This window comes from Bos indicus, chromosome 25 (assembly GCF_029378745.1).
Source record: "Bos indicus isolate NIAB-ARS_2022 breed Sahiwal x Tharparkar chromosome 25, NIAB-ARS_B.indTharparkar_mat_pri_1.0, whole genome shotgun sequence".
In the NCBI taxonomy this organism is placed as follows: Eukaryota; Metazoa; Chordata; class Mammalia; order Artiodactyla; family Bovidae; genus Bos; species Bos indicus.
Window position 1 is genome coordinate 22290145 of NC_091784.1, and position 21932 is coordinate 22312076.

General features: G+C 49.4%; 1 protein-coding gene across 2 annotated transcripts; it reads left to right on the top strand.

Moving 5' to 3' along the window:
• The first annotated feature begins 79 nt into the window (after positions 1–79).
• Positions 80–15429, top strand: UBFD1 (ubiquitin family domain containing 1). 2 transcript variants are annotated; one of them, XM_070779805.1, is made up of 7 exons: positions 80–295; positions 481–801; positions 2114–2322; positions 4871–4936; positions 5090–5195; positions 9279–9361; positions 10769–11231. In XM_070779805.1, the coding sequence occupies exons 1-7, from the start codon at positions 271–273 to the stop codon at positions 10781–10783; spliced, it is 825 nt and encodes a 274-aa protein (XP_070635906.1). In that variant the 5' UTR covers positions 80–270; the 3' UTR covers positions 10784–11231. The 2 variants fall into 2 exon arrangements, with proteins under 2 accessions (XP_070635906.1, XP_070635905.1); XM_070779804.1 differs by lacking the exon at positions 10769–11231 and adding an exon at positions 11772–15429 and having other exon boundaries at positions 86–295.
• The last annotated feature ends 6503 nt before the right edge of the window (positions 15430–21932 follow it).

Below are 21932 nucleotides of genomic sequence, written 5' to 3' on the forward strand. Positions count from 1 at the left end.
CCCCCCTCCCAAGACTGCGGCCCCACTCGGCCTCAAGGGGGCAGAGCCTAGCAAGCGGGCGATTTCCCGGGCCCGCCCCCTTCGGTTCTCGAAAGCTAAAGCGTGGCAGGGGCCGGGCCGGGGAAGCGGAGGAGGCGGGTCTCCATAGAAACCTCCACCTGTTTCCGGCCAGGCTGTGCAAGATTAGGGGCTGCTGCGGGGGCCAATCTCAGCCAGCTCGCCTTTTCCCGGCGGCCTCTGCGGGAGCGGTGGGTGTTGTACACAATCATCATGGCGGCGGCCGGAGCCCCGGATGGTGAGTGTGGAGGGGGTGGCGGGCGCCCGGGTCGGGCAGGGATGAAGCGGGCGCTCCTAGGGGACGTGGCCCGGCGTTGGGGGGAGCAGTAACCTGGCTCGGGCGCATTGGTCCGGCGGCCCCCGCGCAGAGTCTGGTTCCAGGCCCAGCCCGCGGCGAGCGTCCACCCCCTAACCCCCTTGCAGGCATGGAGGAGCCTGGCATGGACACGGAGGCCGAGACCGAGGCGCCCGCGCGGTCCCTCAACTGCGTGGAGGCCGAAGCCGCGGCGGGGGCGGCGGCCGAGGACTCCTGCGCAGCGCGAGGCAACCTGCAGCCGGCCCCGGCCCAGCCCCCTGGGGACCCCGCGGCCCAGGCCTCGGTCAGCAACGGCGAGGACGCGGGCGGCGGCGCGGGCAGGGAGCTGGTGGACCTGAAGATCATCTGGAACAAGACTAAGCACGACGTCAAGTTTCCCCTGGACAGCACGGGCTCCGAGCTGAAACAGAAGATTCACTCTATTACAGGTAATCCCCGTGGCGCTGACAGCCTTCCCCACCGCACCTGCCTTCTGTATACGCTGTGCTAGGTATCGCGTTGCCAGTGTTCTTTCATCAGTTTTCTCAATGCTACCAACAGCCTGCCGAAGTAAGTAGTAATGTACCCGTTATTCAGATGGGGAAAATGAGAACCAAAGTCAGAGCCAATCGGCTGAGCTGGGTTTCAGGCCCAGCGCTGACTCTTAGGCCGAAGTTTCTAACTCCTGTTTCTAACATCTCCAATAAAATCACCTAAGGCGTTTGTTAAGTTTACAGCTTCTAGGCCCTTCCCCCTGGAGAGTTTGATTCAGTGGGGCTGGAATGTGGCCAGGAATTATTTTTAGCGAATGTTTCAGGTAATTCTAATAAGGGAAGTTTGGGAACCACTGCTGGTGGCTATCATGCTGGCCCCTTCACAGAAGCTCCTATTACGTAGATTTATCTTATTTACAGCACTTTGCCATCTGAAATGATTTCCTTTTTAAACTTTCTCTGGGTAGCCTGTAATCTCCATAAAAACAGAAACCTTATTGATTTCTATATCTGTGATATTTGTGGACATTCACTTACTATTTGAGTCACAGGGTGGTTGAGGAACTACTTGGAAGGAATAATACCTGATATGGCAATAGGTGGGTAGGTTTAGTCGCTCACTTGTATCCAACTCTCTGGTACCCTGTGGGCTGTATCCTGCCAGGCTCCTCTGTCCATGGGATTTCCCAGGCAAGAATACTGGAGTGGGTTGCCATGCCCTCCTCCACGGGATCTTTCCAACCCAGGGATCGAACCCAGGTCTCCTGCATTGCAGGCAAACTCTTTACCGACAGAGCCACCAGGGAAGCCCTGATATTACAATAGTGGTAAAGAATCCACCTGCCAGTGCAGGAGACATAAGAGATGTAGGTTCAATCCCTGGGTTGGGAAGATCCCCTGGAGGAGGAAATGGCAACCCACTCCAGTGGGTTCTTGCCTGACAAATTCCAAGGACAGAGGAGCCTGGTGGACTACAGTCCATGGGGTTGCAAAGAGTTGGACACGATTGAGCACCGCATTGATTGGTTACTTAATACCTTGTGCTGCACTAAATGCTCTATATTTGTCCCATCTCTTAGTCCTTAAAGCAAATCTATACAGAAGGAACTATTGTCATCACTGTTATGACGTTCTGGAGGCTCGGAGAGGTTGTAAATTGCCTAAGAGCACAACAGTGATTAGCAATAAAGCAGTATTCACTTACGGGTCTGTTGTACAAAGAATATTTTTCATTTCCTTTTTTCACTGTCCTCTGCCTTTTCCCAAGGTCTCCCGCCTGCCATGCAGAAAGTCATGTATAAGGGACTTGTCCCTGAGGATAAGACATTGAGAGAAATAAAAGTGACCAGCGGGGCCAAGATCATGGTGGTTGGCTCCACGATAAATGATGTTTTAGCAGTAAACACACCCAAAGATGCTGCCCAGCAGGACGCAAAGGCCGAAGAGAACAAGAAGGAGCCCCTCTGCAGGCAGAAAGTGAGTCTGTTGTGTGATTGTTGGTCCTAGGAAGAGTGAGGCTTTGTCTTCTCGAGCCTAGGCTGGTTGTCTCCTTTCTAGAATAAGCTCCTTTTCGGACAGGGCCCATGATGGAAATTTATGGCAGCAGTTGGGTGCGGCTGGCTGTTGAGTGGAGGTGACAACTACCTGAGATTTGCATCTTTGTCTCGTCTGGCGGGTCAGTGTGTCTCAAGTCTATCTACTTTAGGATGAGGCCTTTGTAAAGGCAGGCTTCAGACCAGGTATTGAAACAGATGCAGGTTTCTCTCCTATTTAGCACCAGAGAAAAGTGCCACTATTAGAATTGATCCTGCATTCACACCAGTGATTACATTTGTTTTTTTGGCTTATGGCTTCCCCCAAGTCAACAAGCCTTTTTCTCCTAGGTAGGGAAATCAGTAGCTTTCAGCAGTCTCTCTGAAACTGGTTGTTTCAGGAAGCCAAATGAAGCTGACTTGGAAGATAACTACACTGATTTTTTTTTTTTCTTCCCTCCTTCCTGGTCATGAAATGGGGCTCTGATTTTTCACATGCTCTGTTGCTTGTTTCAGATGGAAGAGATCCAGCCTTGTTTTGTGCTCACTGTAGCGATTCAGATTCTTTTTGGCAACTAGGAAAAGTAAGAGTGTTTCACTGTGGAGGGAACTGGTTGAAAGAATGGTCACTTGCAGTCTTATCACCCAGCAAACCCCGCTCGTAGTTACAGAGCCTCCCGGCCACTCTTAGTGTGTTCCAGGATAATAGATATTCTCAACTCAACCTGTACCCTGCAGAGAGTAGACCGACCTTGACCAACATTAATTTCAGTGACCTTAGGCATCAAGGCACACGGCCAACAGTGTGACACAGTATTTTGTGTTACAGGTTTATAATCCCTCTATGTGCTACCAGAACCCCAAGTCTGAAAACCAAAAGTGTTCTTACAGATTAGGCAGCAACACCCGACCAGAATTAGCATTGATAGTCACGTTTTACCCTAGAAATGTTAACATGTTTGGTGACAGGTGTTTCCCAAGACCCCCACAAAGAATATCAAGTAATGTATTTTAAAACTGTATTATGTTTATACAAAACATTTGTCCATAGGATTTCAGATAAGGGATTGTAAACCTCTGTTCACATCTAAAAGGTGTTTATTTGGACATTTTCCCCTCCAGATATGGGGTGATATGAACCAGTTGAGTTCATTTCCATTTTCCTATCTTCCTTTGCCACGACATATGAAATTGTCAAATAGGAACATGTCAAACATGAGTCTTTCCCCTGGTCACGCCTTTGGAGCATAACATGCTTCTTAAATATAGGTTTTGAGTTACTAATGGTAGCTTAACAAGCTTAGAACTGTTCTCCACAGTGAAGGGAAAATTCTTCAAAAGTTACATGGGATGTATGAGTCAAATTAAACTTCTAATCCACACAGCTTTGTTCCATTGATGCCAGTTATGAGGCCTAAGGTGGCCTAATGAGAGGGACCCATTCTCCTAGTTTTTCATCAGCTTATTCAAGAATCTGGGGCTGATACGTAGAGTGACCTTGTGCTCGTAGTCTGGCACTTTGGAAGTCATTCCTAACCAGAGGGTTTCCGTCATGCCAGTGAGGGTTTGAACTGGCTTGTGGCCACCTGGTACTTAAATTCAATGAAATGTTTACTCTCTGCCCACCCATTACCCACAATTCTAGCTTGATCAGATAGCGACTGTACCTCTAAAGCCACAGATGGAGAGGAAACAAGACTCCGGCATTTGGACCAGACCAGAGCAGTTTTCGGGGGCTGTGTGCCTAATTAGAACCCTTTATGAGCCACTTCAAACTCCTGAGGAGGGAGTGGAATTCGGCTTACTGTCAGGCTATAGAGTAGTTAACGTTTCTCTTTGAAAAAGTGGCTCTTGAGCTTTCTGGTTAGCTCGGTTGAGAGTGGGGTGGTGGGGAAGATTTCTGCAGTGGGCTGAATCTCCATTTGTTGAAGAAATGTCCCTTCTAGGGAGCTAAGCTGACTGTCACATCCTTCGGGTTTCTGTGGGAGTTTGGGTGGACGGAAAGGGCTGTCCCCGTTTTGTACCTGCCAGGAGAGCAAGCACCCTTTGTGGCTCTCTTTAAGCCAGCTGTGTGGTCTTTTCAGTGGTGATTTCAGGGGAGGGAGAGAAGGAAGTCGAGTTTATGTGAATTAGCAACCTGGAAATCCTGATTGCTCTAAAGCTTTGATGTCTCCTACGGTAGCCACATGTGGCTGATTAAAATTCAGTAATATTAAGAATTCAGTTCTTACTCACGCTAGCCACATTTCAAGTGCTTGACAACCAAAGTGGCTCTCAGCTACTGTTTTGGACAGCACAGATACAGAATATTCCCATCACAGAAATTTTTGCTGGACACCACTGCCCTGTAGTGTCAGGGACCCATAATCTGTAGTCAGGACAAGCTTTTGAACCAAAATATTAAGGCTTGCTTCATCCTGTTTTTTAAAGAGGTAGTAAAAGATAGAAATGCAGTCAGCTGTTTCATATAATTATTTTTTTCTGACTTGTAGCAACACAGGAAAGTGTTGGATAAAGGGAAACCTGAAGACGTGATGCCGTCTGTTAAGGGTGCTCAGGTAAGCCAAACTCCTTTGTGAGCATTCTCAAAAGGAACCAGCCTCCACCTCTGCCTTCTTGAGGTTCCTGCAGTCGTGTTCTCGACTCCTGTCTTCTCCTGCCTCACCTTGTTACTGGTTCCTCTCTCTTTTACCATGCTCTTGTGCCCCCAGGAGCGCCTGCCAGCTGTACCGTTATCTGGCATGTACAACAAGTCTGGAGGAAAAGTGAGGCTTACCTTTAAGCTAGAACAAGACCAGCTGTGGATCGGCACTAAAGGTACGGGCTGCCCTCGCCTCTTCCTGGCTCACTGCCTCTGGCACCCAGCAGGGCTCGGGTTCACCTCTGCTCCTCAGTCTGGAATCTCTCTCTCCACTGTGCTTTGCGTGCTTTAGATTTTGCTTTTTGATGCTTGCCTCTATTTGGGCCCTCTTCCCTCATTCTTTTCCATCTGATCTCAGGGCCAATCCATCAAACATTGGCTCTTCAGTTGCAGCCAGAACCAGAGGTTCCAAACATGTGGCGTGAGGGCCAGGTCCTGTCTGTGGACAAGGGGTTTCTGAGTTTACACACAGTCTGTGAAAATCAAGAGATGTCACTGGATCAGAGTTTTTTGTTTGTTCATTTTTTGTTTTGGCTTCTCTTGAAAAGAAGCAAAAGATCTAGCCATTCTGGACCTACGTTTTCACGCGGCAGAGAGAGATCAGTGGAGCCCAGTAGCCGTTGCAGGTGGACCACACTGTGGTCCTCACTGTCCCGTTCGTCTTTTACTGTGGCCAGCTTTGTTCACGTGTGTCACCTGCCTGGCCCCTGTAGGTCCGAGGCTGCCTGGGCTCAGGACCTGCCTTCCCTCCTTGCCTGGTTGCCCCCTGCTGCCCCCCACCTTCCCTGCCTGTGTCTGGGAGTCAGGCATGCTGTTTGCTGGGAAGTGTCTCTGACTGATGTCCCTCTCATTTCCCCCAGATGGTTCAAAGTCTTGTCAGTTACATTCTGGAATTATCTGCGTCTCTTTCTTTTCCCCTCTGTTGTGTCTGTTGATTCCTAGCATCTGTGAATTTTGTTAAAGCACGTTAACCTCCTATGCCAACCCCCTCTGCAATCTCTTCTGTCCTGCCCGTCTTCCACACTGCTTTTTCTTCAGTGGTTCCTGTGTTCAAAAACCGGCTCTTTAAGGCCAAGTTCAGGTGCCTCAACCTAGTATCCAGTATTCTCAACCGTGGGGTTCACTTTTAGATTTTTGATCAGGTTCCTGCCCCACTTGCCCTGTTGTGCCCTGTATACTTGAGCTGCATCACTCCATGAGCTTCCCACCATGCTTTGCACAGGTCATGTTTCGGTCATGCTGTGCCTTTGCCCAGGATGCCTACTTCCTCTTCCTGTTATTAACAAAAATCTTCCAAGGTCCTAACATGCTTTTCTAAGGAAGCCTTCCCTGATATCTCCCCACCCTGCAAATGAGCTGCTGCCGCTTCTGTCCACAGAGCACCCTGCTTTATCCCTGGAGCACTCATTACTCTCAGACTTATCTGTCCCCCATCAGACTACTGGAGGGAACCGAACGTGCCCAGTTCCCCTGGTTCTGGCCAGCACTGCAGGTATTCAGAGCTCGAGGTAGATGTAAAGAGAAGTATAGTGGTGCGCATTGTGTAAGGCTAGCTGGTTTCAGGGACAGGCCATTTAGTATGATTCCGCTTAAAATGGGACCAAGGGGGTGTTAATTGCTCAGTTGTGGTCCGACTCTTTCCACCCCATAGACTGTGGCCCAACAGGCTTCTCTATCCACGGAATTCCCCAGATAAGAATACTGGAGTGGGTTACCATTCCGTTCTCCAGGGGATCTTCCAGACCCAGGGATTGAACCCTGGTATCCCACATTGTAGGCAGATTCTTTACCGTCTGAGTCACCAGGGAATCCCAAAATGGGACCAAAGTTTTAGGGAAAATAATTGGAGCAGGAGTGATGGGGAATGAGATTACAATCATCTTAAAATGTGAAAGTAGGTTTCTCATTTTTAACCCAGTCTTGTTTCTTAAAATGAACGAAGACCTAAACCGCCAAGACACTTGAGTTTTCTAACAGTTTTGTGATTCCCTGCCCCAGTCTTCTTTTTCACTTTTGACTCTCACTGCATGGGCAAGGCAAGTTGTGCGTAAAACTTAAGGGCTTTCCCAGTCTTCCCAGGGTGCTTTTGAACTCTGTAGTAGGTCATTCTCTTCCACAGAGCCTGGCACATCATCAGTTTTCTTCAGTCATGAGCTGCCCCACCTCTGTCAGATCCTCGCTTCCTCATGACCTTGCAGGGGAGTTGGCTTAGTTCTCCATCGTCGGCAGGCTTGCTGGAACCCTGCCTCTTCCTTGGCCTGCACTTTCACTCCTGCAGCCTACTGGGAGGCTGGGATCAAGGCTGCTGGCCGGGAGGGTGGGTGCGGGTAGGGGAACTGGATGAGGACTGAGTGTGTAAGCCTTCGTTGGTTCCTAGGGAGTGTTTCCAGGTGGTGAAGTTCTATAGGATACAATGGCATAGCTGCTGGGGCTGATGACAGCCTCCCTTCCGTATGTTAGAGGTTTTGTTTCAGCTCATAGAAGCTACCACCTTTCTGCTGTGGCCTGAAGGCAGAGCTCTGGAAGAATCTTGGTGGATCACGGTTCAGAGCTGTTGAGAGTCTCGTGGCTCACCAGCCTCATTAAAGAGCCTGGCTGTGAACATGCGCGTCTTCAAAGGGTGACCAGGGCCAGGATTTCCATTCCCACCCAGGTGGTGGTGTCCGTGTCCCTCAGGCTTTCTTCCCACCGTGGGCCCAGGAGTCCTGCCCCCAGAGTGTCCTAAGCACTGTCCTAGGAGGACAGCTTGTTCTGGGAGTTGGCTTCCAGCCACTGGCTTCATATTTCTGCTGAAGTGACCGTCCCAGCAGCTCATTGACGTCTTTCTCAACGGGGTGCTTTATGGAGTGGCATGCAGTGGCCCCTACTTGTGGCTTAAACTGTCCTTGCTAGAGTGTGTGGGAGGCAGTACCGACAGCCTCAGGCCCAGCGGAGCGAGAAGAATGAGCTCCAGGCAGGAGATGGGACCTGTGACCTCGTGAAGCTGCCACGGGGAGCATGTGCCCTGTGTGTAGGGCACTCGGGTCTCTAATCTAGCTGATTGCTGTCACTTAGGAATGTGGGCCCAGGATTGTTGAATCTTCCGTGTTTTCAAGAGAAGCCCGAAGTCCATGTTTTTGTGTGAAATCTCTGGACAGTTCAAAATGGCTGATGTTTAAAACAGTTTCCATCTTAAAAGACCAGTGCTGGTCAGATTCTGCTTGTGGGTGACTGTGTTAGAGCCACTCAGAAAATCAAAATCTGAATGAGCATCTTCAGGCCCCATCTCCCTACCCACCTTTTTCAGAGACCCATAGGATAGAAGTTATGTGTCTCAAGCCACTAGCTAGATGACAGTCCAGGGCTCTAAGTTCCTGGGGTTTTGTCAGCTTATCTCTTTTTTAGATTTTTGCTTTGTGCAAAGCCCGTAGTGAGCTTTTTCCAGCACGGTTTCACCTTTTGCTGAGAGCTCCCTGTCCCGAGGTGTCTGCTGCTTCCGGGCGGTGGTTTTGCCGCACAGGCGCCACCGCCCTCTTTGATGCTGCTTGTCTCCAGTCTCATCTCACTCCAGGCATGCCTCGCTGCCGCCTCTTTCTTAACTGCCATCCTTAGACTTGCTGCAGAAGGGCTTCTGACCCGATGTGATAAGTACATCCCGAGGGTTAACCAGAAGAGGTCATGGATGTTCTCAGAGAGCTTGTTCAAGTTTGTGTGTTTGGAGGGGTAGGAGACTGGGGAGGGAAGGGGCTGGGAGGAAGAGTGGGCAGGATCAGAGTGGGAGACTGGGGAGGGGGAGGGAGAGGGGCTGGGAGTGGGGGTGAGGTGGATCTGGGTGGAAGACTGGGAGGGAGGGGGCTGGGAGGGGGAGTGGGCAGGATCAAGGGATAGAAACTGGTCTTAAAACCCCAAGCAGCCAGCCCCCTTCCTGTACAAGTAGCAGGGGGGTACAGCTGCCTCCTCCTGGTCCCTTGACTATCCCAGGCACCAAAGACCTCAGCTGGGGCTGGGCTTGGCGACAGGGGTGCAGAGGAGCTTCCTGGGTATTTGTCAGTCATCAGGCTGCAGAGAGAAACACCAGGATAGCTCTATCTGTGCTCTCGGAAACCTTTAATACACACCTGCCAAATCTGTACCCCATTTGCTCCTAGGAAGTCCCCACCTCCCAAACAGGGCTTGAGGTGCACTGGCCAGAAGGTGAGGGTGGGGGTGGATCCCCAGCCGCCAGCCTGAGGAGGGGTGGGGGGGGCCTTTAATGATTTCTGTGATCCCTCTCAACTTAGAGCGGACTGAGAAACTGCCCATGGGTTCCATTAAAAACGTGGTCAGCGAGCCCATCGAAGGGCACGAGGACTATCACATGATGGTAAGTGGCCGGCGGCCTCGCCCGCACCGCCTCCAGCAGGGAGGGGAGAGCTCAGTGTGGAGAAGACAACAGTCTAAGACCCTCCTTTTGTCTTCCCATTCTTAGAACTTAATCCATGACCTGCTCCTAGTTCTGTTGATTTTGCAGCTGACCGCCCCCCCCACCCACCACCTTCACGCAGTTTAAAGGGGATACATTTTTATCTCTTGCAAGTCTCTCATATCTATAATATTTTGTTTTTAGACCAGGAAAATAAATGCAAAGAGGAGGTTAATGGCTTGTGGGTTTTCATTTTAAGTTTTGTCTCTTGTATGAAACAGAGCTTCCCACTAGCCTTGGTGCCAGGTGTCAGGGCACCAGGCTGCCCCCTTCTGCTGTGAGGTGCTTACCCTGGGGGGCTGCCCTCGAGTGGCCAAGGATCCTGTGGGGAGGGTGGGGCCTTGACCTGGTTCTGCCTGGAGTTGCGCTCAGGGGAGCGGCTGCTCTTCCGCAGACAGAGCCTCTGGAGACGTTCTCTGGGTCTGCAGAGCAGAGCAGGGACGAGCAACCCTGAGCAGTGAGGCAGAGCCCTTCCGCTCTCCCAGCACTGTTGAAGGGGCCGCTTTAAAAGTGAAGTTGAGCCGCCTCTTTCCAAAGTCGCTGTGGCAGGGACGGGACCTGAGCAGCAGTAGGGAGCGAGTGGGGCCACCTGCCCTGCTCAGTCTGCGGAGGCGACCTTGCGGTAGCCACGTCACCCCGTCCCAGGGAGGAGCTGCCGCTCGCAGCTGGCGTAGAGTTTGCGGTAGAGGGAGGCATTGGGAAGTCCGGGAAGAGGGCGTACCCAGCCGTGACCCTTCTCTCGGCAGATGGCAGGGCCCCTGGCTCTGGGAAGCCAGCCAGCCGTGTCCCCTGTGTAGCCCTCTGGGGGTCTGGCAGTGCAGGGTTGCCCCAGGCCGCGGTTGGCAGTGCAGCTCTGGGTGCCCAGCTCACCGGTCCTCTTCCTGGTAGAGGTGGTGATGGCTCAGGCTCCTCCCAGGCCCTCTAGTCTCTGTGTAGGGCTTGCAGGTGATTTGTTATTTTTTTGCTCAGTTATTTTTTCTGTTTTAAAAGTTGGACTTTAATATTGTCATCTGGGCCCCTCCCTTCACTCCGTTTTGAAAGATTTGTCCCACCAGTTTGACCCCATAAGGTTCACAGCCACAGTTTTCAGTCTGGGGAGAGGAATTTCCAACAAGTAGCATGGACCATTTTGGACATATTGTAAGGAGGTGGTGTGGATGGCTAATGCTTTTGCATTTAGTTTAAATGCCGATTTCTCTCTGGAGCTGTTGCTGGCAGAGGGAGGTTCTAATTGCCCCCTTTCTTTTCTAAGCACCATCGAGTGCCTTGGCCTTTGTCTTAATGAAGATATCTATTCCCTCTTTGCAGGTGCCATTTCACTAGATTCACAGTTCACCTTAGAAAAGGGTGGCTGTGCTTTTTCATTTTTACAGAAATGTTAAAGAGTACTGAAAAGAACCAAGAGTACTATAACAAACCCATATATCCATCAACCAAGAAATGACTGTTGTAAATATCTTGCAACTTGTTTTCAGTCTTGCTTTAAATAAAAGAAAACCCACCAACAGTGAATATGTCCCCATTGTCTTCCCCTCCCCCTTTGCCCTTGTCATGATTTATCACGTGGATCCTTCCCATCTCTATGCGTTTATTTTCACGTGTATCCATGACCAAGATACAGTATTGTTTTGTGTTTTTTCAGTTTTCATAAATGGTATCATGGTATGTATCGTTCTGCAACTTGCGTTTTTTTGGCTCGACATTATGATCTGTCTGTATTCACTCTAGATCCAGTTCATACCTTGTAAAAGTAAATCCAGTGTTCATATGAGTAGGTTATTTTTAATTTTGCGTTCCCTTACCGATGGATATGTAGGTGGTTTCCAGGTTTTTATCATTTCTGACAGTGCTGCTTTCAACACTTCTGTCTCCTCGTGCATGTGTGGCCGTTTGCCTAGGGCAGTGGTTCTCAAACTGGTGTCTGGGTCGGCAGTGTTAGCTCACCTGGGAACTTGTTAGACATGCAGATCCTCAGGCCCCACCCCAACTCTCTGGAATCAGGAAGTCTCAGGGCTGGAGCCCCCAGTCTGATCTAACAAGCCCCCAGCTGGCCCTGCTGCACACGTGAGTTTGGGAACCACCGCTTTAGGATCGGCTATGCCTAATGCTCCCACACCTTTTTATGTTTTATTTATTCCTTTATTTTTGATAGGAGAATGCTCCCCATGTGCACAGTTGTTTTTGTTTTTTTTTTTCCCCTTCCCATTTTAATGAATCACTTCTCAGCTCCCCCCCCGCCCCCGTTTGTTGTGCTGCCTGCTCAGTCTCCTGACCTCTGAAGTACCGCTTGGTTTTCCTTTTTCCCTTCCAGGCGTTTCAGTTGGGCCCCACGGAAGCCTCTTACTACTGGGTGTACTGGGTTCCAACTCAATATGTGGATGCAATCAAAGACACTGTGCTGGGGAAATGGCAGTATTTTTGAAAGCACTTTCACCTCTGGCCCAGGAGACTGACCCAAAGTGAAGGACATTGCTGGGAGAGGCCTGCAGCATCCCTGGATTTCAGAGTTCTGGAACTTTGTTCAAAAATATCTATATCCAATCTGAGGTGATGTGGTGACTGAAGCCAGAGGTGATGTACTTTCACCATTAGCTTAATTTTAACTTAAAATCACCGGTTCCCTTTCTTGCAGTCAGCTTCATACCATTTTTAAAAGTCAATACGGTGGAAATCAATAAATCTGAATTCTGAACATGTTGTGTGGAATACTCTTAAGTGTGTTTGAGAGTAGATCTACCAATTGTGTTTAGAAAGGAATGATCAAAAGCTTTCTGATTTTTTGGTTGTTGTTTGTTTTTAAGTGATTTCACCTGAAATATTTTCATAACTCTTTGGTTGCAAACATTTGGACTGCATTGTGATGAGTTGGGGGTGGGTTTTTTTTTTCCTTTTTCATATAAAATTGTATGCAAAATGTGGGGGTTAGTAAGCCATATTTCTCTGTCCACTGGTTCAGAATGAATTCTTTCCCTTCTTATTTTCTCACTTCCTAGATGGGAATTTTTGTTTCTGAAAACCCAAAGATGTCAGTTCCTCCTTTTGTACCTCATCACCACTTCCTTGCCTGGCCTCCCTCCCGCCACGCTGCTGCTCGTGAATGCATGGCGGGAGAGGAAGAGCCAGGGGTCTGGTCGGGGCGCTCACAGGGCTCTGGTGTGTGCTGAGCAGCGGAGTGTGTCCCAGCGACTCCGGTCTGACCGTCTTGCCCTTTGGGCCCCGATCTCTGGGGAGATGGCACTGCCGCTTTGACAGTTGCCTACAGCCCTCGCTGATTGGGCTTTGAGGCCCAGCCTGGCATGGGTGTGCCGACAGAGGCCCCTCTGAGAGGAGCCAGGTGGAAGCCAGTTATACAGCCATACAGCCACAGACCCAGATCCTTCCTCCTTTCTTTAGAAGTTTTGAGAAACCCTTCAGCAGTCCAATGATTCTTTCAGTGACGTGTCTGCATCTGGTCCTTCTGCTCATGCATTACGTTCAAGTGTCCTTCATCCCAGGTTTAGAGATGCTGCCTTTCTCAAGAAGAAGTCATCTGACCTAGTGGGTTGGCCGATGTATTTCAACATCGAAAATGGGATAAACAGCTTTTGTGATTAGCTCTCCCTCTTCCGGGTTTAGCCCTTACCGTCCTCTGTCCACGTGAAGTTCTGTCGTCTCCCAGTGGTTTGGTTGACTCTGGAACGAGGGACGGTCTCTTGGTGAATGATACCCTTTGTGCTGTTTGCTGTTGCTCTGCTGCTGTCTTTGCGATTCTCCTCTCACTGGTGCAGGCCCTCATAGTAAGGTTTGGCAAGAGATGTCCCAAATGTCACATTCTGGATTCTAGACTGTTAGCCTTCTTTCTGTGAAACGTATTAGCATGTGTTCGCCTAAGATGACTATTCCTTGTGAGCCAGTTCATGGTGATCGTCCGCGCCCTTCCCCTTCTAAGCCGTAGTTCAAGAATCCAGCCCATCCAGACCAACTCTTGCTTTTCGTGGTGTTGTCCATGCCAGGTTATGGATCTAGGCAGGAAACTCCTCTTGCTTTTCTGGGGGGTACAAGTTCGTCTGGGAAGTGTAGCATCCAGGAGATGGCCTGTTTTTCACCCCTTGCAAAAGGCGCAGTACCTGTAGCTCTTCTGTCCTTGTCAGCCCACAGTCCTTGGAGGAAAGAGCATGTCTTTGCTGCTCGTGGAAGCCTTGCTCTGCAGTTGACAGGCCTCGCGTGCTCGCAGAGTGGCGGCGCGGTTTGAATGCTGCTCTTTCTGTTGGCCAGCCTGCCTGTCCCAGAGGCTTGTCCAGACAGTGCCACACGCCCGCTCTTGAAGCAGGCATCCTGTCCCCGTTTTGTGGGGCTGCTCCCCAAGGCCCTTCCCACCAGGTTCCCCCTTCGCCCTGCTCGGGCGGCTGCCCCCCGCCCACCCCTGCCACCTGATGCCCCTTCCTCCCAGTGACAGCGTGCGTACCGACTCCCTGCTCCCCAAGGGCCAAACCGCTTCTCGCTCAGGCCGGTGTCGTCTCAAAACAGGACCAAAGCCTGTGTGAGCCTTTTTATTTGAAGTAAAAATGGTGCTTTTTTCCTTACTTGGAGATCTTCTATATAAATACTGTAAATGACATCTTTTCGTACGGACCTGTTCGAGCGTTGCTTTCCAGAGCCCACGAACAGTGCTGGCCCGATCTTGGGCTCTGGCCGCCCCATCCGTGTGGAGCCCTTGCAGGAAGCCCCGGCGAGCAGAGGAGCCGCGCCTGGGTCCCAGCAGCGCTCACTAGTCTGTCACTTGGCCCGTGAGCGGGCTCGTCGTCATCTTCTTATGGTCCAGGATGTACTGACTAAATCTGTGTTAGCAAATTCAGACACTCCTTCCCCTTCGGTAGCATCACAGTGTTCATTCTCCCTCAGGCTTCTCTCCACGCGGAGTCCTCGCTGGGGAGGGGGCAGGACCCCTCGCGGGGCTCTGAGGGTGGACGGGGGTGAGGCTGCCTTCTCTCGTGGAGCTGGCAGCCCTTTCGCAGGACAACAAGCCTTTCCTTCCCTCCCCTCCGCCACTTGGCAGACTAGTGACGAGGTATCCCTGCTCTCAGCTCTGTTTCAGTCAGCCTTTTCAGAAAACTGAGAGAGATGGTCTCGAGACTTGCTCCGACTCTTTGGTATTCAGTATTCAACTATTTGGTATTGTTTTAATCGATGATGGGCCTTTTGCAAGTAGCGTCAGCTCTTTTTAAAAAGAAAGTCAAGCTGAGCTAAGGGTGCACTTTGCTGTATCGCAGACATGGTGGGCCAGGTGAGGCCTCTGTAGGCTCCTGCTTTCCATGACGAGGGCCAGGGAGACGCCCTTCGCCACTCAGTTGCCGGATCTCAGCTGGAAGGGGCTGCCTTGCTTCTTCCTCTCCCTTTCACCAGGTGCCTGGAGGAACGGTCCCGGGCACTCACGCTTGGCCCGCCCTCTTTGCCAGAGGCAGGACCCTGTGTGCCAAGGGTGGCTTGCTTTCCACCCTGTCCTCTGAGGGCGCTTCTTTCTCTCCTGGCCTGTTGTCTTGGGAAGGATAGTCCTTTTGTCTTCAGGCTTTGTGATCAAGTCATCTCCAGTTAGGACTGGCACCTGTTCCCTTCTTCGCGGGGCCTGGTGGCCTTTCTGAAGTCGCAGGTGGTCAGGAGCCCTCCAGTGTGTGTCACATCTGGTCAGTTGACCTGCCAGGCTGGGTGGTTCTACTGCTTTCTGAATTTCTAAGAATCTCTTTTTCTTTCCTAACGAGTTCTGCTGATTTATTTGACAATGTACGTAAGTACCCTGTTCTCCTTGTGGTGTACGCTCTGTTCTGGTTTTTGTTTTTAATCAAATGCCTGTTTGGGAGGAGATGAACGTATTTAGTCTATTAGATTTGCGCTGCTGGAAAATTTTTTTTTTAAAGTGTAACCTTGACTAGCTGTCTTATTATTGTTTATCCTGTAAGATTAGTCTATCAATTAAAGTTTGATAATTAACTGCGGCTCCTTTTCCTTCCAGTTTTTCATGCGCCTGATCTGTACTGGGGGTTGACAAACATTGAAACTGGGCCCAGAGTTACTTTTGTCCAGTTGTGGGGTACCATGTTACCATCTTCCTTGTTTGGCTTTTAGGTATAGCCACATTTGTTCCTGCTGAAAATAGCTGATAAAGGGATCTGACTTGATGCGCTCCATGTGAGTCCAGCTCCCAGCTTGGCGGTCAGCCATGTCCCTGTCAGGGCCTTCCTCCTCTGCCCGGCCCCCAGGGGCTGGAGGGCAGGCCGTCATGCAGTCCTCACTCTTCTAGGACACGTTTGATCAAACACTGAGATGGAGATGCAGCTTCAGCCGCAGCCACAAAGACCCAGGAGGAAGGAGGGAGGTCCGTTACCAACAGCGGGATGAACGCAGAGATCTGGGCATGGGCAGTGACTGTAGTTGGCAGAACTGGTTTTGACCCAGCACTGCTCCCACTGGACCCTCTCTCCTCTTCGCCCTACTTGGTAAATGTTCCTGAAGGTTCTGGTCTCACTGCCCCTTCCTGGCTCTTTGTAGTTTCCCATTGCCTCATAATCCTTGAACCACACCATTAGATTCTTAAGGTTTTGACTGATATGGGGGTGGGGGCTGTGCTCCATGCTGTATGTGGCCTGATGCCCCTGGGGAATCTTCTGTCTGCATAAAGGGCACTTCTGAACTGTTACTGGAGGCACCTTAAACCGGGTAGGGTGATGGAGCCTCCTCAGACGGAGAATGAGATGAACTCCGCTCTGAATATCGTACCATATTTTGGGGGGAGACACCTTGGCATTTTCTCAGCTGTGGGTAACTCAGAACACTCGACAGCAGGGACCCCACAAAACACTGTCATAAGGGCAAGAGGCGAGGACTTTTTCCTGCTCTTGCCCGAAGCGGTCTGTTTAACTCATCCTGGTTGTAGGAGGTTGCTGTGCTTCCCACCCAGGAGGCCTCTGCCGACACCACTGGGCTGTTTTCAGCTGGGATTAACCTCTGCCTTTTCCAGTTTCTCGAGGCTATTTTTGTTCTGAAGCCTTATTAGCCTGTCTTATTCTACTGATAGACCCCTCCTTACTCTTCACCTCATTTTATAACTCCTGACTTTCAAGTTTCTATTTCTCACTTTCCTCTCTCATTGTAATCACTTGCTGTCTTCCCTTTTTTGTACATTTTCAAACCTACAGAAAGTTGAAAAATGCTAGTGACCACGTCATGCTTTCACCTGGGTTCACCAGTTGTTAAAACGTTAACTCCATCTGCCTTCTCTTCACATGCATACTTTATTTTGCTGAATCATTTGACTGCCTTACAGATGCCATGACATGTTTCGTGTGGACACGTAAGCAGCATCTCCAAAGAGTAAGGCCATTATTACACCTTAGCACGACACGGGTACCTCATCTAAGAAAACGAATGTCAATTCAGTAATATTACCTAATATATAGATGATGTGAAATTAGTAATACTAGTTAATACATCTTCTAGAATGGTTCTTCCCAATCAGTAATTCTTAATGTTTCTGAGTCCTGTATTTTTTTAAAAATATCCTTTTAACTTTGTCATTGCTAGCCTTGCTCTCCCTTTAAAGAAACCTCCCCTCCGTGTGTCTCTAATCATCATTTGTATCCTGACCCCCTGCTCTCTTCTCTTCCTGTCTTGAGTGTCAACCCTGTTACCAAGGCTTCTGGAGCTGTGGTTCTGGAGGTGGTCGGGGAACAGGCACCCACCTGGCAGAGTCACCTTGTTCTCTGCTCTCCCTCCCACATGTGAGACTTGCTGACTGCAGGGATCCACGACTGAGGACTCAGTTATTGGTGACAAACCCAGTTCATGTGAATTACGCAAGGGGATTGTAACCAGAAAGTCCAGTGTCAGACCTAGGCCTGTGTGGGCACCCAATTCACATCGGGTGCCTGACCCTCCAGCTCTCAGCTCTACTTTGTTCTCTGTTGACTCAGCTTCGAGCAGATGCAAGCCCGAGGGAAAGAGAAGTGTTTTCTTGCCCAGGAATTCCAGAGTAGAAATACCAGACAGGGCTCTTACTGGCATGTTACCCTGCCCTCCACAAAACACACAGGCACAATAACCTTAGCATCCGAGACGTGTTGTTCCCGGTGACTTCAGCTGTGAGTCTGGGGCTTTCAGATGAACACTCCAGCACTCCAGACTGTAGAAGACCGCAGCTGTGGCAGCCACCCGGCAGGCTTTGGACCTCATGCTCTGCGCCAGGCCAGTTACTGGGAAAGGACCTCCTGCAGGGCTCCAGCCTCGGGGAAGAATGGGTGCTCCTGAACCCTCTCTCCAGGGAGGCACATTGTTTAACATCAGCTCTTGCATTGAGTCTGTCCACTGCCAGGCACCGGGACAGATAAAATATGTGCGTTCCATTGTCATCACTCCATCACCTCTTGTCAGCCCCTTACCCATTGGAGGAAACTTTGAGAAGAGACCTAGCCAAGGTCACATGCCTGTCACAGACCGAGGCTGTGATTCAGAATCCAGATGTGCCTGACCCGAGAGTCTGCTCCGAGATGCTGGTCTTATTGTTGAGAACTTAAGAAAGAGCTTGGCTACTTTGTTTTGCTTTCATATTTTTTTTCTTTTTTCTCCCCGGTTTATTTATCTTAAGGGTACTAACATATGTTTGTGAGTTGTTTTTTAAACTTTGAACTTTGATATTTATTGTTTAGCCACCATTTAGAAAATCGAGACAGTAAATAGTACATGGGCTTGATAGAGAAATCTCAAATGGTAGGTTAAGTCTCACGTAGTTCTTCTAGCTCTCCACCCCACCTGTGTTCCACCCCTGAAGGAAGCAGAGTTCACTTTAGGCTTAAGCACCAAGAGGCCATCCCATGAGCAGAGGGTTGGTCATTCCCACGTAAATCCCTTATCAGAGTTGGGGTATCCACAGAGGAACTTCAAAGCAGGAGGAGGCAACAGGTCCAGAGGAAGCACCTCACAAACATATTCCAGCCTAGAGTTCTAGATCATTATCTGTCATCTGTTTGGGTATCCCACAAGCAAATCCAACATCCCAAACTGAAACGATATCCCTCTTCCTTTTCCTTTTTGGCCACTCCACGTGGCATGCCAGATCTTAGTTCCCTGATCAGGGACTGAACCCGCATCCCGGTGCAATGGAAGCATGGAGTCTTAACTGGCTGGGCCACCAGGGAAGCCCCTGTATCCCTCTTCAGTCTGACCCTCCTCTCTTCCCTCTTATAGACAGCAGTTCACCCAGGACCAGTAGCCCTAAGCCATGAACTTGAGAGATACCCTAGACTCTCACTTCCTCTGTCATCTGACCACCTGCTATTTTTATCCCTGGAGTATTTTTGCAATCCCTCTTCTCTTTATCCCAACCTGCAAATCTGCATCTTTCTCTTGGGTTCTTCTGGTACCCAGCACTTGCGTCACCTTCAGTTTACCCTTTGCACAGCTGGCTGCCAACCACTGAGCTCAAGTATGGCTGGCTGCTTCTGCTCTGGGAAATCCTGTGCCTACTGCCTACAAGTTCCTTACCAGACAAGGGAGGCCCTGCTTCGTGACCTGATCCCAGCCACAGCTTTAACCACAGGCCAACCCAGGATTTCACCCTCCAGTCATAACCCCTGCCTGAACCAATGGCATTCACCTCCTGTGCTCACGTGGTGCTGCCGTGGCTCCTGCCCATGCCATGGGGCTGACCCCGGCGGAGCCTTAGGAATACAGCCCAGGCTTCACTGCTTGAGAATTCCTTTCCCAAGCCTCGGCTCCTAATGAACTACTCCCAGTTTTCACAGATGTCTTACTTTTTCCACAAAATGTGTTTACATTTAGAAAATATAAACAAAAATAAGCCAAGGTATTTCTACCACATGTGGTAATCGAGCATTTTGGTATGTGTCGTATGGAAGTAGAATCCCGCTGTTTATAGTCTGTTCTGTGGAAAGAATCCGCCAGCAGTGTGGGAGGCCCGGGTTCGATCCCTGGGTTGGGAAGATCCCCTGGAGTAAGGGAAAGGCTACCCACTCCAGTATTCTGGCCTGGAGAATTCCATGGACTGTATAGTCCATGGGGTTGCAGAGTCGGACAGGACTGAGTGACTTTTTTTTTTTATGACTCACTTTCACTTTTCAAATAAAATACCAATTTTTCACTGTGTAAAGTTGTTCCCATTGAACCGATGCCACTGTGGGACATCCAGCTGAATGCCGTCCATATACTTGGTTACACCCTATCATGTTGTCTTCTTGACAGATTTCAAACAGGATAGTTGACGGGCTGTCACCTAGTCACCATCTGTTGACACTGTACTAGCATTTCTTGTTTCTTTTTCCTGAAGCATTCAAAAGTTACCTGCAGGGACTTTTACCTGGTGGTCCAGTGGCTAAGACTTCAAGCTCCCAATGCCGGGGGCCCAGGTTCAATACCTGATCAGGGAACTACATCCCACACGCCACAACTAACACCCGGAGCAGCCAGATAAATAAAGTCACCTGCAGGCATCTTGCTGCTTCACTTCTAAGTTCTCCCGAGCATAAGGTTAGTTTACTACACAATACTGATTATATGTAAGAAATTTAACATTGTTTTATCACCTATGTAGAGTCCAGTTGTCCTCGAAATGTCCTGCTTTTTTCCCCAAACCTTTCAAGGTTCACATTTCCCATGAAATTAACATGTCTCTGGTCTCCTTTGATTTAGTTACCGTCCTTTTTGTTCCACGTCACTTTTTTTAAGTCCCACCTTCTGGATTTGTTTCATGATCAGTTCGATGAAGAATACCACAAAGGTGACGTGTCCTCTCATGACTTCAGGAGCAGCTCAGTCAGTGCTTGGTGTCACTGGTGATGCCGAATATGAAACATCACGTGGATCTTCACGGTCTGCTCTACCAGATGGTGAGCTTCCTGTGAGCAGACTTTACCCTGGTGACCCAAGGCCCCGCCTGGAGGAGTGCTCCGCAATGGCTGGCACACCGTAGTTACGTCGGATGCGTGAGTGCCCTGGCTGTCTGGGGGAGACAGAACAGCACTGGGCCCAGACGCAGGTCGTGACAGGCCTCCCAGCCACCCTTTCCCAAAGGGACCTGCCTGCAGCAGACACACCTTGGAATGCTGTATTTGGCCAGTTTGCTGCCTATGTATAGGGGCACCCTGGCTTCTCAAAGAATTTTACAGCAAGTTTTTAGACCAGAAAGGCCTTTGCTGTTTGAACATGCACCCAGATTCTAAAAACCACTATCACCAAATAATGTGTAGTTGTTCCCCCCAGCCCCCATTCTGGCTCCTTTAAGACTCAGAACCACCACAGAACGGTTATGAGTGGGCCATGTCACGCAGGTTATGTGGTTAAGATTTTAGCAGTCTCTTTAGTGGCAGTACTGCCGACTTCGGGATTTTAGGCAGCAGCAAACACATTTGCAATTTTTGGCAAAATGTGTAGCTGCTGTGGGAGATAAAACAGCCAGGACATTTACCTCAGATATTAAGGTACGTTCCACTCAGGAGTCCTGTGCAGCCTGTTTTTTTGCCTGTTGGATCTCTAGTGCCTAATAAGCACTCAAACTATTTGTTGAATAATTGCAGTTGGGAAAAAGAATGAAGCAGTCCCTTATGTTCCAGTTTCGCAGTTTTCCAAGAATATCTTAAGTGTTAAAAAAAAAATGCAGCATAGCAATGAATGCTTCCTGTTTACTTAAAAAGGAGGGAATGTGACTGCTTTCTTGTCTACAGTAGTTCTAAAGTGACACAGAAGGAACTGGCAACACTGGGTACCTCCAGGAGAAGCAGGTGTGTGGCCCAAACCCCATGCCAGACTGCAGAGTCCTGTCACCTCACCCCTCAGCCACGAGATTCTCTGCCGGCTGAGGATCACACAGCCAGTCCCTGCACCTCTGCAATGATGCTACTTCCTACAAGACTTTGATCTCCTTCCTCCTGCATACTAGAAGTTCCGCTAAAAGTAAAGCAAGTATTTTAGGATAGGTCTCTCAAGTTAAATCTCCAAGAGCTGGGCAGTTGCCTACATCAACTCCAAAGACCTAACACAGTGCTAGGAATAAAAGGAACAGGGTTGTTACTGATGTATGAAAACCAGACACAAAGTCAAAGTAACCCAGGAGGAAAGAGAACCTTTTATCTTCCCCAAATTCCTAAATTACCAAAATTACTAAATGCCATTAATTCAGAAATGGATCCTTAGGACAGGGATGAAAAATTAGTCCCATACACTGGTGTCAGCTGATACGAGGAATAATCAGTAAACTAACGGGGGCACCAAGTATTTTGAGGCAAAACATCCTTTTATCACTAATTCATTCCTCATACTGAAGGTGGTCAGAGAGAAACTTAATTCAAGCACTCTGCTGAAAAAGTTATATTTCTGGTATCCATGAATACCAATGACAGACTAAAAATGCTAAGCAATGTCAATCTATTTAAAAAAAAGCACTCTAGACATAAAAACTTTAGACATAAAAAACTGAAGACTGAGAAAAATC

Bases quoted from the DNA above. Each gene is read 5' to 3' on its own strand.
- UBFD1 (XM_070779804.1), top strand. From the start codon at position 271: ATGGCGGCGGCCGGAGCCCCGGATG. The intron at 296-480 runs GTGAGTGTGGAG...ACCCCCTTGCAG, and splicing joins GGCGGCCGGAGCCCCGGATG to GCATGGAGGAGCCTGGCATG. The intron at 802-2,113 runs GTAATCCCCGTG...CCTTTTCCCAAG, and splicing joins GAAGATTCACTCTATTACAG to GTCTCCCGCCTGCCATGCAG.